Source organism: Emydura macquarii, unplaced genomic scaffold (genome assembly GCF_026122565.2).
Source record: "Emydura macquarii macquarii isolate MOO-44397 ecotype Brisbane River unplaced genomic scaffold, CSIRO-AGI_Emac_v2 contig_1390, whole genome shotgun sequence".
NCBI lineage: Eukaryota > Metazoa > Chordata > Testudines > Chelidae > Emydura > Emydura macquarii.
In genome coordinates this window covers 22,575,409-22,593,929 of record NW_027131527.1, presented here as the reverse complement: position 1 = coordinate 22,593,929, position 18,521 = coordinate 22,575,409, and the positions used below count along the sequence as shown (strand labels likewise).

The window sequence follows — 18,521 nt, the reverse complement described above, 5'->3', positions numbered from 1 at the left end:
AAAATGTTTTTGTTTGAAGGATGAATTAAATTGTATACCTATGCATGTCTTTGCCAACCCACATTGTGCCTTGATCATAATAGCCCATACCTCTTCATCAGTGTTCTGCTGTGCAAAGTTCTAGCATGCTCCATGGTTAAGGATTGTTCACCTTCCTTTCTATAGCCAACTGGGTTTCCAAAGAGTTTGTTATAGTTATATTCTGACTTGTGGGTACCTTTAGAGAAAACCATGAAATTTGTATCTCCTTAAAGAAAATCTTTTTTCAGCATTTTAAAGGAAAGGGTTACTTCCTTTAAGGGGCACTGTCAACTTGAGTTTTTTAAAGCTGATTAAGTGTTTACAAAATTTCTAACATATTTTTGAGTATTTGGGGCCTTTTTCTGAATCAGGTCATGGCTCTGTAACTCTGTTAGCTTTTTGTGCCCATTCAGAAGTGAGCCGGTCTTCCAGGAGAAAAGGTTTGGTCAGAGGTGAAGGAAATGCTAGAAGTTTGGGTTCCCCAAGACTTGATGTGGTGGCATGCTTGTTTTGACCCAAGTATCATGCAGGACCCCGGTGTTCGTACTGTGCTTTGCTGCTTTTATGATCACAATCACTTCTTTGGATTACTTCCCTCAAGAAACTAAACAGAGATTACTAGTCTACGGATGGCTCTGAATCCCCACTGTTACTAAGTAGCTTTTTTGACTTGGTAGAGAGACCAATCCCTCCTTTCCGAAGAAGATGGCTTAAGGTTCCTAGTTCTCTCAAAAGACCTACACCCCTCATCCTCTTACCCCCTTCCTCATCTTTCAGTGATTTGGTGATTCAGAGTGATTTGGTACAGATACTGAAATCTTCATCTAATTGCCACTTCGGGCAAATCCTATAGCAATAATGCTAGTATCCCCAGCCTATATCATTCCAATTTATACATTCAAAAGTATACTTTTTTGGTTTTTTTGTGACTATCTTCAGGTTTTATAACTTAATGTTCAATATTTACCTTGTTTTTCCTCCTACAGCTTCATCAATAGCCCACAGTAATGCACGGTCGGTCTGAATCAATAGTACGATTGCCAGCTTTATACATCTTACATAATTGTTTATGCTCTACCAATATAACACCTATTTTAGAGCTAAACACTAACTAATTAAATAAAGAGATCTGAGCTACATTTTTATTCTGCTAAAAGAATGCTGTTGGACCCTGCATGATATGATTTTAATTAGAGAGGGGGAAATAAATATTTTATAATAATTTCCTTTTAAAGTAAGGGTATTGTATAATTGTAAATTTGAAACACATGTTAATACTGCAACTATCTCTTTTCCTGTCTATAACATCTTTTACAATCCTTACTTTTTAAAGTTTTAAACAAGTAAATAATAAACACATACTAATGAGCTTTTAGAAGTTTAGCTCTATTCCTCTCATCTGGTTTATCTTTTCAGTGGCTATCTGTTTGGTTCACACATTAGTTATTTAGATACCTTTTGATTTTCCAAGAGAGCTAGGAATGAGATTTCTCCTCTGTACTAATGGAGAATTTAGTTTGATTCCTATAAAGTTTTCTGAGTTAGGCAGGATATAAAAGCAAAGAATATTCTCTTCTCATTCAGTCTTTTTATCACAGTATATATAGCATTCTTCTCTGAATGAGCGCACGTATGTCAGAGAAGAACTTTATTTTTTTCCTTTTTGTAGATTAAGTCCACTTCTCTGACTAATTAAGTCTTTTCTTTCTTTGTCATGGAATTTTAAGGTTTTTAATACCTCTGCTCTTTCGTTCTTTCTTCATGTGTGTGTGATGTATGACAGAAAGCATATTTCCTTCCTCTCCTTCAGTGAGATCCAGTAACTGCAGATTCAATTTTCTTGCTCTGTTCCCCATGTCTTCCAATTTTCCTGGATTCTCTAGCAATTTATTTTGATTTTCCTGGCTTGAGTTTGAGCTGAAGATTCTCTGTCTTCAGTGGCCTCAGTTTGGAATTTCACCTATAAATTTCTTTCTTGGAACTCCTCCATGCCATTTTTAGTATCATTTATTGTTTTGTGTGTAGAAGTAATTTAGTCAGTAAGGAGACTTATGCCTTCTGAACTTCTTTTAGAAAAGTGTGTGGTGCAGCTTCTGGGTTTCCCAGGCAGACCTCGCTGCACTGTGGACAGGGCTTGGACAGTGTACAGAGCCAATTCAGTAACAGAACAGGATAGTGAACTCAGATACAACTCATTTTTATCTTTTGTTTTCCCACCAGATCTGCTTCCTTACATTATTAGAAGTTTTTATATTTTGGAGGTGTTAGTGGGGTCAAATCAATCCTACTAGTGGATTTGTGGTCCTGATGGGAAAATGTATGAGCCCTCTGATGTCTTATGTCATATGACTCCCATATCTACTTCACATTTTTATGTCACCCTAATTTCAAAACTTGGGTATTAGTAAAAGTACTCTTGCAAGGCTTGCTGAGAGGAGGTAGTAATCATGCACTTCTATATCTTATAGGAGGAAATTTTAAAAGGTTCAAAATAGCTGCTTGACTCATTTATATTAGTCACTTTCAGTTTGTATGTTTCATTACATTTGCTGAGAGCTAATAAAATTGTTGTCAAATGTTTGACAAAGTTTCCATTGACACATTACACATAAAATAATATTTTCTAGACAAAAACTTAAAATAAATTACACCATGAAATGGTATGCAAAACTCTGTAGCTTAAATCCTGACCTTCTGGTGATCTTCAAATTAAGTCTTTTGTGCTTTATCAGAAAAGATGTTGAACGGGCAAGGTCCTCTGTGTGTGTGTGTGTGTGTGTGTGTGTGTGTGTGTGTGTGTGTGTGTGTGTGTACATAGAGAGAGAGTGCACTCACACACTCAGATCCTTAAATATATATATATATATATATATATATATATATATAAAATTAGTAAGCAACTCTACAATGGATTGAAAATGGATTATGCTAATTCTGATCTTCGAGACAGCAGTCAAAAACTTTCCAGATGAACTAACTGCTCTGATAGGATGATTTGTATAATTTAAATAAAAACCTTGTATATGATTTTGAGGCTATTAAAGATTTATTCTTCCTTAGAAATCTCGCCATGTGGCCCTCTTGGACATTGCTGTTTTAAAAAACAAAAAACCACACACACAAACCAAAAAACCCTTTTTATTGAAAACATTACACTTGCTTTATATAAAATAAACAGAAGGCAAGTATACAATAAAGCAAAGGCTCCTAATTTACACTTGAAACCATTTTGTTTGCACTCTACTGAAGGCAGTTGTGTTCTTGGAGAAAGAACAAATTTTTTCCCATCCTTTGACTATACTGAATTCAAAGGTCCAGAATTTAGAACCAGAATTTACAGCTGAAATATTCAGGTGGTGTTTACTCAGATATTTACAAAAGTTAAAATGATCCCATCAAGTTTAATTGTATTTCTACTTGAAAATGTTTTACCTACTATTATTTTGAAGAAACACCTAAGATCACCATAATTGAAAGAGATTTTTTTTCCAGTTTTACTTTGTGCTTTTGGAAGATCCTTGTGTATATTAAATTTTCCTCTGTAGAGTGAGTCAGTCAGTTTCCTTATTGACTGTGTGGGGCTTATAAGGAGAAAGATGAGCCAAGACTACAACTCAAACAACTGAAATGGAACGGAAGGTGTTACCTTGCATTTACACTAAGAAAAAGATTGGATTTAGAAAACACACATTAACTAAGCCTGACCTAAAATTGACCACTTTTCCTAGTTGGAGGTTTCTGTACCACTTACTTCCTACAGCATTCAGGATTCAGCTGAAAATATTTTTTTTTCAATTTATTTTTAAATGGCTTCCATGCTGAGTGATTGGCAACATTTTTGTTGACAGAACAACTTATTATCATACTTGATAATAGTAGGCTGTCTCATATCATATGGTTAGTATGTTTCCTATGCCTCTGATTTAAAATCCAGCTTAGCCAAGGTTTTAACAGTTCATGGTATTTTAAATCTTCCTGTTTACTGTTTTCTCAAAGTGTTGCTGTCTGTTCTAGAATTATTCTGTTTTATTGAGTCATTATTTATATGGGTTAAAATTTTCAAAAGTGCCCAAGTCCCATTTTGAAAAGTGACTTAGGCATTTAGGGGCCAGAGTCACTTACGGAAGGAAATGAGACTTAGATTGCCAAGTCACTTAATTACTTTTTAAATTTTACCCATAGTCATAGCCATACAACTGGTGAGTGTGTTTGAACAAATACGAGTCTTGCAATCTGTGAGAGCTCTGAGAAAAAAGCTTATTAAATGAAAAATGTTAAATTCCCCAAGACATTAACATTTTTTACAGTGATGAAGATGAAAAATGTTTATGGTATTTCTCCTCTATAGGAATGTGTTACCATGTTTAGTTGATATTTGAACATTTAACAGCCCTTTGTGTCAAACTTATTTGAGTTTTATTTTCTTTGATTTTGTGGTACCCTACAAGGATATTAAAGAGGTCAGATGTGGGAAGATTTTTGGCATTTTTATCTGTGGGGGGGGAGAGAGAGAATGCTGTTAAAAAAAATTTAAAAACTGGCCAAGTGGGGACCTGGTTTCAGTTCTTTTCCATGTTCAATTCATTGTCAAGTTCTCTAGAGGAACATGGATTTGGTGTGTTACACAGGCAGCATGCTCAACCCCTCAAGGAGAGACCTTTCTGTCCAAATAAGGAGCAGAGCTCACAGTTTGCAAAGCAAACATGGCTGTGGGGGTAAATGGAAAGTACAGGGCAACTTCTTGGGTTCTAACAGGACATTTGAAACCTTTTAAAAAAGAGAGATGTCCTAATAATTAGCACTTTGTGTTCAGAATGTTGTATAAAATAAAATGAAAATGAACAAAGCCATCTACTTCTAATCTAAAAGAAGTACACTGCATGTTGCATCTGAGGGGCTTCTAGTGTTTCCTCAATTTAGTACCACTATATGTAGAGGAATTTCTTTTGAACTACTTGGCACTCTTTATTCTGCATCTCTATCTCTGCATATTAGATCTCCACAGATTACAGGCTCTTAATGTAAGGAAGAATTAGGATAGATAGCATGGAATTGCATGAGATTTTCACACATCAAACTAATCATAAAAAGAGGCATTTATTGACTTTTTTCCTATTATTTTAAGTCTGTGATTTCTTAATTAACATTATACTAAAATCTGTATATCATTTAAAAGTCCATTGTCAGTATTTTTTTGTTATTGCAACTTGTTGACGTAGACTATAGCAAATTTAGATAAGTGCTTGTCCTTACTGAAAAAGAAATTGTGTATTCTTGTGGATAAGACTGCTCACTTAAAATACAAATTTGGGAGTTCAAATTATAGTGGTTGTACAACATTTTCAGAAACAAATAATCATTTTTCTTTTAATATGATATATGACCAAATTCTCAAGTTATTTTTTTTTTTAAGAAAAAACAAAAAACTAAAGTAATAGGTGATGAAAAATAAATGAGACGTATAAAGGTGCAATTTTTTTAAAAGGGAGACTGTTGAAATGAGTTAGCTGTCTGAATTTCCTTTAAAAAGAAAAGATAATTAAGGCTAATTTGCTCTCCCCCAAATCCCTTAAAGTCATAAATCCACTTACATGTAGTGAGAGGGGTAAAAATCCTAATTTTGTCTTTTAAAATTTGACCTGTTAAGGGAATACAGTTAGCATAAAATTCACATTACTTTCTGACCCGTTTTTGCCTACTGTTCTTACAAATCATGTCTAAGGTCAGATCTTTATTCACGTGAGTAGTGTCTTTTTAAGTGAGTGTGAGGGATTATTCATACAAATAAGGGTAGTCATATTTAGAAGCATTTGCAAGCATAGAGGCCTTAAGATAACGGTAACTGAATGATTAGATAAAAGCGTATTTATCAGTTTATTTTGTGCACTTACTTTCACTTTGAGTAAAGCCAGTTTCCTGCTTTCCCATAGAATCAATTTTTCTTGTTGTTTTTGTGGGGACTCAGCAGCAACTGAAATTAGTAAATCTATTTTTAAAATTTATTAGATTTCAATTTGAGTTTCCCTTTAAATTCAGTTAGCCCTACATGAGGTTTCGCAACATATTTAACTATTAATGTACTGTAAAACATCTTACATGCTTCCTGTAAAACATCTTCAACAGATTTTTTCCTCTTAATAGCTAACATAAATTGTGAAGTGTACATTCTTGTACAGCATATTTCTTCTGTTTATGCCACAAGTTGCGGCAAGCCTCTGTTAACAGAACTAGTTTTTCTTAATGTACAGTACTGTACTTTGTCAAAGCATAAACAGATTAATGGCTTGCAGCAAAAAGTGCATTATTGATATATTCATAGAGGAAAAAGGTGGTGTATGTATATATTTAGTTCTCTAAGGATGATGATGAGGAAGTGAATGAGGAGGATGTGTTTATGGGCAATTCTTTGTTTTGTGATTTTTTTAAAATTTATGGGATTGGCACCTCAAGCACTGGAAGAGTACTCGCCACTGTATTTTAGAAAACAGAAGAAATTAGTAAGAATATAGCTGGAGTGATGAGACAATAAATTAAGCTAAATAAACTGAACTAACTATCAAGTATTCTGAATGTATTAGATTTTATTATAATATTAAGGTCCCGATTCTTCAAGCTTCTGTTTGTGCCACAGAGAGTGTGTTTGAACAGAGCATTTTGTACAGTTGGGGTCTAATTTTGTGCTTAAGAATACTTTTAACTGTTTTTGAAAATGAATGGATTTCAAACTGACAGGGTCACTTTGGCTAACTTTTTGTAACTAAAAAGTTAAAAAAGCTTGTTTTGTTAGAAAGCTTGTCTCTTTCACCAACATAAGTTGGTCCTGTATAAGATATTACCTCACCCACCTTGTTTTTCTAACAAAACTAACATCTTTCTAAGACTGACCTTTTTTTTTTAACATGATTCTTTTGTAAGTATAAAATGCTTTCATCATATATTGTATATGATAATATATATGATTCTGATCGCTTATAGAAGCAAAAATAACAAAGCACGCTTCCTTAAAAATTTAATAAGATGTCTTCATAACTTGTCTTTCAAACTCTTTACAGATATTATTCTGCTTTAAAAACAATGGAACAGTTAGAAAATATGTACCTTCCTAGAGTTAGCCAATATCGTTTTTGCCAGATAATGATAGAAAACCTTCCAAAACTGCGTGAAGAAATTAAAGAAATTTCCGTGTCAGATCTCAAGGACTTTTTAGAGAGTATTCGAAAACATTCTGACAAAATAGGGGAAACAGCAATGAAACAGGTAAGGTTACATAAAATAATTTAGTTCTTGTGAAAAATTATTGAATTAAGTTAGACATAGCATCAATGTATTAATCTTCAGTTATTCTACAGATACTTAAAATACGCCTGCTTGCTTTCTCTTTCTGATTTTTCTCTGCTTTTCTTTTTTTTTTTATAGCAACATTGATTTAAAGCAACTCACAATTCAGAACATGGTGTGCTTTGAAAAAGTACCGATAAGCAGATTTATTCTGTTTTATTTAAGCACAGGAATTTTAGAATTTCTAATTGCAACATGAAGTGTGAATTTTATAGATAGCGAGTGTCTCTTTCCCCATATTTTATTTTAGTAGAATCTCAGGCTATTACTGTTTAACTCATAGACCTATTTAAAAGTGTCTGTGGCCCCAATCATGTGAACCCCTTAAGCCTTGCCTATGCTAAGAAAGATGAGATGCTTCTTTAAGTTGAAATTGCTAACTTGATTTAGTTAGCATGACTTGAAACACCCCATAACACCTAAGGTATGTCTATACTCTTAGACATATATTCACCTAGGCAAGAAGCCATCAGCCCATAGGAAACTCCTAGTACAGAATACTACAATGCATCTGCTCAGCAGCATAGATTATCATGATTATCATAGATTATCAAACCGGTCCTCTGCTCCATGTGGTGGCTTCTCATAGAACACTGAGTCAAATGTAAGGTCTCATTTCTTATCTTCAAGGTTTTCAGTGGCTTGGGCCCAAGCTATTTGAAAGATTGCCTAAAGCTCGGGGAAGAGGACTATGGTTGACAGCTGTGCTACTTGGGCTCAATAATATTTTCTTCCAGTAGGTAAAGGTCATCTGTGTAGGAGACAGCTTTCTTGCAGGCAGGTCTAAGACTCTGACATGGAACTCCTACTGGAACTAAGGACCTCCACAAACCTTCTGTTCCAAGTGCAAGGCACACTTCTTTGACTTTGCCTTCTGTAACACAAACACATAGCAGCTTGTACATAAAAAACAAACCCAACCCAACAGCAACAATAAAAAACCCTACCAAAACAAAAAATTGCATTGCACATATATATTTTTTTCCTTGGAGAAAGGATGAGAGAGAACTAACTACATGTGACAGATGTTAGTCATGATGTTTGATGCACTATTGGAAGGCACTCAGATATTATGGTGATGAGGGTAGTATGTCTACACTGCATGTAAACCTGGGTTTGTGGGACTTGTGCTCGTGGATTCGATGTTTCCAAGCCTGCACTTGAGTGTCTGCCCTGCATCACACACCTAAGCTTACAGCTGTTGGACCTGGGTCTCCCAACTGTGCTAACGTGTTCATACTGCACTATGCAGACCTTCTGATTTGGATCTGTGGCTTGAGCTATGTTCACACTGCTAAATACCAGGGCTTGGATTCAAGACGCAGACTCAGACCCAGGTCCTGCTAACCAGTCAGACAGATTTGTGGGTGGATGGTAGGGGGGTTGGTGCTCAAACCTGAGTGGGACCAGGTTTAACAGGTTTAACAATGTAGAACAGAATAGATTTTTTGACCTAATGTTAATGGATTACCAGTTAATTTGAGAGAGTTAACATGTTTGTAAAGCTAGTACAGACACTCCCCAAATATTTGTCCGGATTACAAGAATTGTATTTTATGCTCTGCTGAGCCAGTGAATGTGTTAAAACTACAACTGCCATTTCTTCACTATAATTTTAACATGTTTAAAATACACCTTCTTTCCTAGTGAAGACATAGTGTAACATCTGTACAACTGCATTAGTTGGTCAAACATAACCAGAAGATGCAATTGTAGAGAAATTAAATTGTGATTACATGATGGCTTTGTCTTCACTTAGGGAAAAATAGGTGTGTTCTTAATTTGAGTTAACAAACACAAGGTAAAATCCTAGTGACTACAAGACATTGTTTAGTTTTTCACACAAGTTAGCAGATCAAGTTAAAGACTAGACTCCATAGTGCTTTTGCAACTTTGTGTATATAATTAAAAATTCTTAATGTGTGCTGGGTTGCATAATGTACATTGTAGTTTTTTAAAGCCCTACAGGTTAGTCTTTCCATGTACTGAAACAAAGAATATTTGTTGAACTATTTTATTTTCATAAAATAATTTAAACATTTTTAAATCTCATTTGCAGTACAGATATCTTAAGTGAGAAGTTCCTATTTGCGGTTCCAATCGGAAATTTTTTCACAAAAACTTTTGTGAAAATTTGTCCTGTTTTTCAGCAAAATTTGGACCAGATTTAGTTTCCAGTTTACTGATCCTCTGTTGAAAACCAGTTTGTTTTGTATTTAAAATAGTGATGAGTAAACCACAAAAGGTTTAAAGATCCAATTTAAACAAAGATCCATTCTCTTTTCATCGTATTCTTATTGGTAGCTTATCCGTACTACAGAAGAACTTCTGAGTTACAAACACCAGAGTTATGAACTGACCGGTCAATCACACAGCTCACTTGGAACTGGAAATATGCACTCAGGCAGCAGCAGAGTAACACGCCCCTCCCCTCTCCCCCCCCCCCCCCAAAAAAAAAAAAAAAAAGTAAATACAGTACAGTACTGTGTTAAATGTTAACTACTAAAAATAAAGGGAGAGTTTTAAAAAAATTGACAAGATGAGGAAACTGTTTCTGTGCTTGTTACATTTAAATTAAGATGCTTAAAAGCAGCATTTTTCTTCTGCATAGTAAAGTTTCAAAGCTGTATTAATTCAGTGTTCAGTTGTAAACTTTTGAAAGGACAACCATAACCTTTTTTTTTCAGAGTTACAAACAACCTCCATTCCCAAGGTGTTTGTAACTCTGAGGTTCTACTGTATTTGACTCTTTGAGATTACAACTCCCAGAGCCTAAAACTCACTCTTCACATATCCATGATTCACTTTGCTTACGAAACACTCTGCCTGCATCCACCTGTGTTATCTTTTTGGGTGAAAAGGGAGATGAAAACCAAGAAACCTTTTACCATATCTGATGAGTATCCTGCTTCTTAAGGAGGAGACCTGGGACCTGCTACTTGCTTTGAATAGTGGAGACCTCACAGCTTGCTGAGCCCACTGGTTGGCTATCTTCCTTTTCAGTGGGAGGCCCAAGATTGTTATCCAGACCTGCCCCCAACATTGGGTCTTCTTCAGGTTGTTGACCAGGCACTTTTCCTTCCTTTTATTCCTTTAAAATTCCACACGTGCTTTCCCTTATCAAGATGTGGCAGAACTTCCAGCTCCTGTACTGTGGTGCTGCAGGTTCTAGGAGCCCCTCCATTAAGTTCCATTTATCGGGTCACTTTGAAATGTAAAAAGGACTCGTGAGGTTTGTAGCTTTGAGTGAGGTGCAATATTATAATTTCTTAGAGTAGGTAAGATCCCTTCCTCCTTATAATGTTACTGGGTTTTTGTGGGAATGGAAGGAGAATTGTTGCACATTGAGGAGTAAACTCCTGGTTCCTTTGAAATTTTAAAGCAGTGAGTTTAATGGAATCCAAGGAAAGGGATTACTGTGTCCTATTGCACCAGAGCAGGGAGGTCAGTCATGTGATTATTAATAAGACTACAGGTGGTTTGGAGGTTGGGTAGGGAAGATGAATGCCCTAGCTCCTCTTTAAGGTACCACCAGTACAGGGAGGAGAGAGCAGATTACTGGCATCTCCTGAAGGAGAGAGACTGCTAGAGGCAGGGAGTGGACTGTCCAGCAAATCTTCCCAAACTAAAATTATCTGCCACTTCAGGGAAGAAGTAGCAGTGTGTTTGTGTGTGCTGTGGTGGTTGCAGAGGGTAAGTTATTAACCCAATATTTGTGATCCTTTAAGTTCAGTTTGGGGTGGTTATTTTTTTCAAGCTGTTTTGCCCTTCTGTAATGTAAGCTTCTTAATTCTGTTTTTCGTGTACGGAGCATTCTCTTTTGGCTTTCAAAAGCAAAATTCCTGTGTAAATGTAGCTGTGGTGTTATGGATTAAATTTGATTACAAGATTGTACTGAGTTACTTTTTCATATTTCTTCTAATAGTAGAAAGAATAGTCATAAAATAAGTTCTAGATTTCTATATATCACTTTTTTCTGTTAAAATAGGCCAAAATCTATGTCTTGTTGGACACAGCTAACTACATAATAATGTTATTATATTTAAATGTTCATCTTTTATATGCAGTATCTGGTTAGTAACATAATCACATGATAATTTTATGATTATTTCTTTCTCTAAAATTGCATTTCGAGAATTAGAAAAAAAATAGTGAGGTTAACCTTTTAACTCATTGTAATTGCAAGTTGATTAAGGACATAATCTTCAGTATTTGCATGACGTGTATGCTTTGGAGTTATACTGATATGTGCCCAGTAAAATAAATATATGCAACTGCATTAACACCACAGTCTGGCTCTAAAGTCATAGCATATGTTCAGTCCTGTGATCATTAATAAAATTTGCAGTCTCTCTCTTTAGATATTAAATATATGTCTTGCTAAAACAGGCACAGCAGCAGAAAACCTTTAATACAGCTCTCCAGAAACAGAATAATGTAATGTATGGGAGGAATATGTATATAATTAATGGCAGAGTTCCGGAACCCAAGTATGAAATTACATCCAAGCAAACACTTGAAGAAGAGGATGAACATGAAGAAGAGGTAACTTAGTATTAAGTCAATATCAATATCATTTATTTAAAGTAAAGTCTATAGCATTCATTGAATATTTCTGTTGTAAAAACACAGGCCTTTGGGCCTGCAGTAAGCTCTGCATGGATGTCTCCTTCTCCCCATTAAAGTTAATAGGGTTCTGTTGAGGAACCAAGATCCACCCTTATGGAGCAGTTTGCTGGATCAAGGTCTTAAAAAGAAACAAATCAAGATATTAATTATATTCATGCTAGTAGCAGTAACAATTTCATAGACATTAATGTGACTATAACTTGTAATTCTACAGGAATTCAGTCATAACTTATCATTTATCATAGCATATCTAGTCACTGTATATGGTGTGTAATCTGTTAGAATTGTCTGACATGTGAGACTATTCTGCAGCTGCTGTAGCCATTATGTTTCTGTGTTCTTAGTGGATATTTACTTGTGTTAAAAGAACAGTTCTTCTTTGAGTGTTGGTCCCTATCTATGTTCTATTGTGGGTGTACATGCACACTATGCATCTGAGACCAGAAGAATTTTGCTGGTGATTTCCTTCAGTTTGCTTCTGCACAGTTCTCCTCCTACTGCTATAGACCTCTCCAGTTTCCTTCTACCACCCATGATGTAAGATGGTCCAGAAAACTCACTTCCTTCACTGATTACCTGTAAATAGCTATAAATAATGTATAGATTAGTAGTTTTAATAGGTAATAGTTAGTATAGCTAGAATTGAACATCTTCCCTCTCCCCATCTGTACCCTTTGAGGCAATTATTATACCCCAGATCCAGGGTTTCAAGAACCATGCCTTATGCCTGAGAGTCTTCCTGGTTAGTGATGACCATGTCCTGTTGCTCTGATTGCCTTGGGAGGCCCACGTCCTCTCCAAGTGCTCAATTTGCCAGTCCTTCCCTCCAAGAACCCAGGAGGCATGTGGGTACTGATTGCAGTGGTTCCTTGTGGACCGAGCAATGAGACCTTATTCTAATCCCAACCTTGGAGAACCCCATCCCTGTTCCTGTTCAAAGGTTACTCTCATGAAGAGATGCCCTTTCAGGAAATAGACTGTGTAATACCATTTGCAAGGCTTTGACTTCATGCCTTACAAACCTGGCTCAAGACTGTATTCATCCCCAGCTGAGACAGCATGGAAAAATGAGTATCTGTCCCTCTGAGAGTACAGGGTTCACTAAGCTGGTGGGAAAACATCTTCCATGTGTATATGGGAGTCTCTTTCACTCCGCCACTGAAGGTTCTAATCCCAGATGCCTCCTTGTTGGGCTGGAGTGCCCACCTAGATCAACATATGGCATGGAGATCATGGACTGTTTGAGAGTCCAGGATAAGTATAAACCTTTTGGAACTATGAGTGATCCACAGAGTTTGTGAATGTTGTCTACTATACATTTCAGCAAGACATGTGCAAGTGTGATTGGACAACTTGTTGTGGCATTGTACATCAACAGACAAGGTGATGCAGAATCCACCCTGCTATGCACAGAACACAAAAGGTGGTTATTATCCTGATCACGCTCAAATGGCCAAAACAGTTCTGGTACTCCAGCATTTTCCAGGTGTCAGCACAACCACACAGAACAATTAAATCCTTCCCAGACTAACTCTGAATGAGGGCAAGGTACTGCACCTCAACTCAGCATCACTCAACTCAATCTCCCAGGATCATGCCTGATTTTTGGATGGGCATAGAAAGAACATATTCAGAGGCTATTCCAACTATTCTCAGCAACAGTTAGAAGGGAAGTAGAAGTAGAAGGGAGCCCACTAGAAAGTGCTATATGGCAAAGTGAAGAAGAATCATAGTCTGGTGTCAGCAACAACAGTTATCCCAAGAGAATTTAGACATTCCCAGCCTTCTGGAATATGAAATTTCCCTTAAGACCCAAGGGCTTTCCCTTAGTTCCAACTACGTTCATCTGGCAGCTGTTATCACCGCCCTTCCCTGCCTCCAGTTGACAACCATTCCATTTTGGTGCATCCAGTTGTTTCCCTTCCTAAATGGATTGATCAGAACCTTTCCTCCCTCCATGTAACAAAACCTACAACAGCATGGGTCTTTATTTTAGTCCTGGCAACATTAATAAAGGCCTGTTTGAACCAATGGCATCATGCTCTTACCTTTTTATGAAGGTTTCATTCTTCATCATGATAACTAGAGATCCTAGAAATCCGTTTGCTGTGGAAAAACACAGAATGTGCGTTTTTACAGAAAATCTTTAGCTTTTACATTTTGTGAAGAAATAGAAACATATATTAACTATTAACTGAATTTTATTGAAAGTACCAGTGTTACTTATTCCACTGATTACAGATAGGGATCACGCATCTCAAAGAACACAAGTTACAGAAAGATGAGTAACCTCTCTTTTCAGCTACTGTGTACTCTTTATTCACGAATTTGGTCTTCTAATTGAAGCATGCAGGATTACACCCTTAATATTATTAAGGAAAAAGTGAATAAAGTGTCTGTTTTCTAATATAAAAAAAGGACATTCTAATCCTGTAATGGGAAAAGGGGAAAAACTGAACATTTAATCTACCCTTCTGTGGGAAAACCAAGGGTTTGATGATATCTGAAGTGAGTAGTAAAAGACTGATATAAGCTATTCAGCCATATTTTTTCTACCACTTGTTCATTAAAACTGTGTTTTTAAGTGGCTATAAAACCTGCCATTGGAGCTGACTCTCACTGACTGGGAGTCTCTGTTTACCGTAGTCCTATTTTTCAGCCCACAATTTTTGCCTAAAGTGATGTCTGAATTCCATGTTCACTGGTCTACTAACCTCCCAGTATGCTTTCTTAAACTTCAGGATTTATTGGAGGAAACCAGCATGCACAAATTGGATATTAAAAGGGCACTAAATAATAATAGTGATATAACAAAACCCTTTTATTTGTCTCCATAAGTATATTTTGGTTGCATTTGGCTCCCCCATGTACTTCTCTTGAATCTCTTTTCAAGATTGTCTAAATAAATTTGACTGAATAACTAAACTACTTATGAACTAGAAGGTATGGCATATTCGAATGTCTAAGAGCTCATTTGATTTTCAAAATGTATAGGGCTTTAATTGAAATTCCATTCACGCAGTTAGGCTACACTACTTTTAATTTAACTGCTAAGTATGGTGCCTAGTTTGGAAGAGCAGAACTACAGTTTTAAATACTCTGTCCATCTCAAGGATTTATGATTGCCAGTCATTCTCCAAAGAGTAAGGATCTAAAGAAGCAATTCTCAAAAGAAAAAGGAAAGTTACTCACCCATAGCAGAAGTTCTCAGAGTATATTGGTTTTCTAGCTCTACCCTCTTTCCCCCACTTTTCCAAAGTCTAGTATACAGAAATTAAGGTTATTGGAACTACAGTCTCTTTTATCGTAGCCTTGCTCCACATGTTTGGATCGTTGAGGAGGTGTTCATGTTGCCCCAATATTCAATACTTTGAAGATAGGTCTTAACTCAAGATGCTGAGGTCCACACATCCCAAGAATGTTGATCTGTGGTGGGGATGTACTTCAAACTAATCTCTCGTGATTAACCTTCCTATTTGGCCAACTAACTTTAAAATGAGGCCAGTTCCTTACCTTTATTTACCCTTTCATTCATGTTAAGTAAAATAAGATGTCAAATTTACTGATTGGTTTGTAAAACCAGTTCTGTTCAAAATGCACCAAGTTATGAGACTAATTTTTTTTTCCTCCTGCAGGTTTTAACTGCACATGATCTTGTAGATTTTTCTCCTGTTTACAGATGCTTACATATCTATTCAGTTTTGGTATGTATTACTATGACATAAATAATCAAGAATAGTGTTATTTTTAAAAGTCTAAATATCCTTTTCTTACCTTTTGCACTTTGCCAATTTCCAAGTGAGCAAACACATGTGAACACATTTCATCCGAGTCCAACTGTGCTAAACCAGATGAAATAGATCTAATGCTGGTTACTTACAGGACATTATGGTATGGTTTATTTTTATACTGCCTAACAATGTAGCAGTTAGGTGCATTAATTACATAAACATTTTAAAAAACACGGAAGTTATGTATGCCACAATAGATAGTGATATTAAAAGTGCCAGTCCCTTAACTGTTTCCAATGTTCCTTAATACCTAAATTTTAAAACATAGCAAGAACAAAACATAAAATAAAAATATTTGTCCTAAAATTCACTGAACTCAAGTTCTGGTGGACCACCAAGCAAATGCCAAAGACTGAGAGACACTTGCTACCAGACAAGGTTGGTACTCTAGGAATCAACAGCAAAGGCATTACAACACATCCTAGCTGCTGTGGGGGAGTAAAGAGTGATGGGCAGGGCATAGGGTAACCAGGACCAAAAAGCGTGATTGTTATTTTCCATGTTGACTATGTCTCAATAACTTTTGTACTCAGTTTATCTGTAACATAATTTTTAAAAAGTTTTTTTTTTTTTTTTCAAACTCCTAATCCTGCAAACTCAGCTGGGTCTCTGACAGTCAAGAGGATCTCACAAGTGCTAGTAACAAAGATTCTGCAGGACTAATTAAGCCCCCATTTACACCTGTGCAATCTCATTGTCTTCAAATTATGCTCCCCATAGACACTTGCCTGTGCAGCTTTCCCTTCCTCCTTGCCTTTAGTGGTTTTGCACAGGTGTAACTGATTGGAACTTTAAAAAAAAATCAATGATACAAATGAAGGAATAGAATCCAACTCCATCTGTTAGTGTGTTGGCTCTGCAGTGTTAACACAAATAAATAGCAGTAAAAGCTTGTTTTGTCACTGAAGTCAGCGGAGTTGAGTGACTACACAAAAGGAGGAAACCTATAGTTAATTGCTATTTTTACATAGTCGCTTTTCATAGGAGAACTAAACACTAAAGAGTATTGCCAGCACTTTGAATTGTGAGGAAGCCAATTGGGAGCCAGTACAGGTATTAGAGAACTGGTGTTCCATGCTCATAGCAGTCCACCCCATGTAGAGTATCCCTACACTGTGCCTCCAGAGATGATTTGCAGCTTGTGAAGATGTCTTGCACCAGCTGTACTCCAGCTAGCTCACTAAAAATGTAAGTGAGGATGCTGCAGTGCAGACTTTAGCTCTGGCTGCAGAAGCCCACCTGATGCCCCAGGTATGTACTCACCTGTGCAGGTGGTGCTGAAGCCTACACCATGGCATCTGTGCTTTTATTTTTATTGAGCTAGCTAGAGTACAGCTAGTGTGGGACATCTACATAAGCTGCAAATCACACTGACTGCTGCAGTGTAGATGTACTCTTGGGATACAGGCAGTTGCCTTCTACATCAACTGACATTTCTGGGCAGTTGGAGAGGATAGCAATAAGCTTTGTGAATACAACTTAAGGAGAGGGGGGAGAAGGATCCATGGGTGGCTGCTCAGTGGATGGGGCAAAGCAGCCTGATTTATTGAGTCTCTTCCACAGCTCTTCCCAACCCCCATATGTCTCCAAGACCTCTTCTTGCAGTGCGGGCATGACACCTTTTTTATCTCTTTCCCTGGCCCAGCCAGCTGCAGGCTCTAATCCTGATGTAGACTCTGTTTATATGAGAGTAAATGGCTAATACAGGGCTTTGTATTTTGAAATAAGAATGTTTAAAACTTATAATTATAGCCATGAATTCCTAAATCTGATGTCTGCTGTCATGTGGCAGGTCCTGTAGGACACTGCACTTAGTCCTGTGGGTCTGCCAGAACACTTTATTTTGATGATGTCCCTGTAAGATTTTATTATATCAGTGGCCACTTCGTCTCGATGGTGAGATAGAATCATAGAAGATTAGAGTTGGAAGGGACCTCAGGAGGTCATCTAGTCCAGCCCCCTGCTCAAAGCAGGGCAAACCTCAGCTGAGATGGCAGGAATAGAAGGGGCCAAAAGATAGGTTGAAAAATCTGAAGAGAAATTAAAAAGACTGAGACTGTTTAGTTTAGAGAGGAGACAAATATGAAGTCACATGATCAGTGGTATAAAAATAATGAATGCTTTAGAATATACTAGTTGGCTACTTGTATTTATCCTGTCTCATAATACTAGAAGGGAGCAATCAATAAATCTGAAAGGCACAGATTAAAATGAATAAAGTATAATATAAATTTAAATGATAAATAGGTAACTTAAATGATAACTTTTTTATACACCACATAATTAACCTGTGAAAACTACTTGCCACTAGATATCACTGAAATCTAGCAATAGGATTAAAAATGGTTAGACATTTATATGGACAATATCCAGAATTACATTGGGTAAAACATTAGATTGGATATGGATAAAAAAATTGGAGAGGTGTTAAACCCTTCTACTTCAGGGCATAAAGCTAGTTAACAACTGCTAGGGTTGGGCAGAAACTTCCCACCTGAGGCAGGTTATTTCATAATGTCCATGATGAGAATGTTGCACCTTCCTCTGAAGCATCTGGTCCTAGCTACTATTAGAGACAAAATGGCACATTAGATGAAACCGTGCCAGACCAGTGATTTTATATTTAAACGTGAGGAAGAGCTCCAGCGTAAGTTGGCAATTTACACTTGTAGCTCATAACTATGGATTAGTGAAGTTTAATCTCTGCTTTAGTATTTTCCTATCTTTTTTGGTTCACATTTT

The 18,521-nt window shown here is 36.6% G+C and overlaps 1 protein-coding gene across 10 annotated transcripts in view; it reads left to right on the top strand.

The window, feature by feature from the left end:
- The window catches only part of EXOC6 (exocyst complex component 6), a 178,581-nt gene that overhangs the window by 47,247 nt on the left and 112,813 nt on the right, over positions 1–18,521 (top strand). For all 10 annotated transcript variants that reach the window (XM_067552863.1, XM_067552865.1, XM_067552864.1 and 7 more), the window contains 3 exons: positions 7,074–7,278; positions 11,749–11,904; positions 15,624–15,692. In XM_067552863.1, coding sequence (XP_067408964.1) covers positions 7,074–7,278; positions 11,749–11,904; positions 15,624–15,692 — 430 coding nt within the window. The remainder of the gene's footprint in view (positions 1–7,073; positions 7,279–11,748; positions 11,905–15,623; positions 15,693–18,521) is intronic.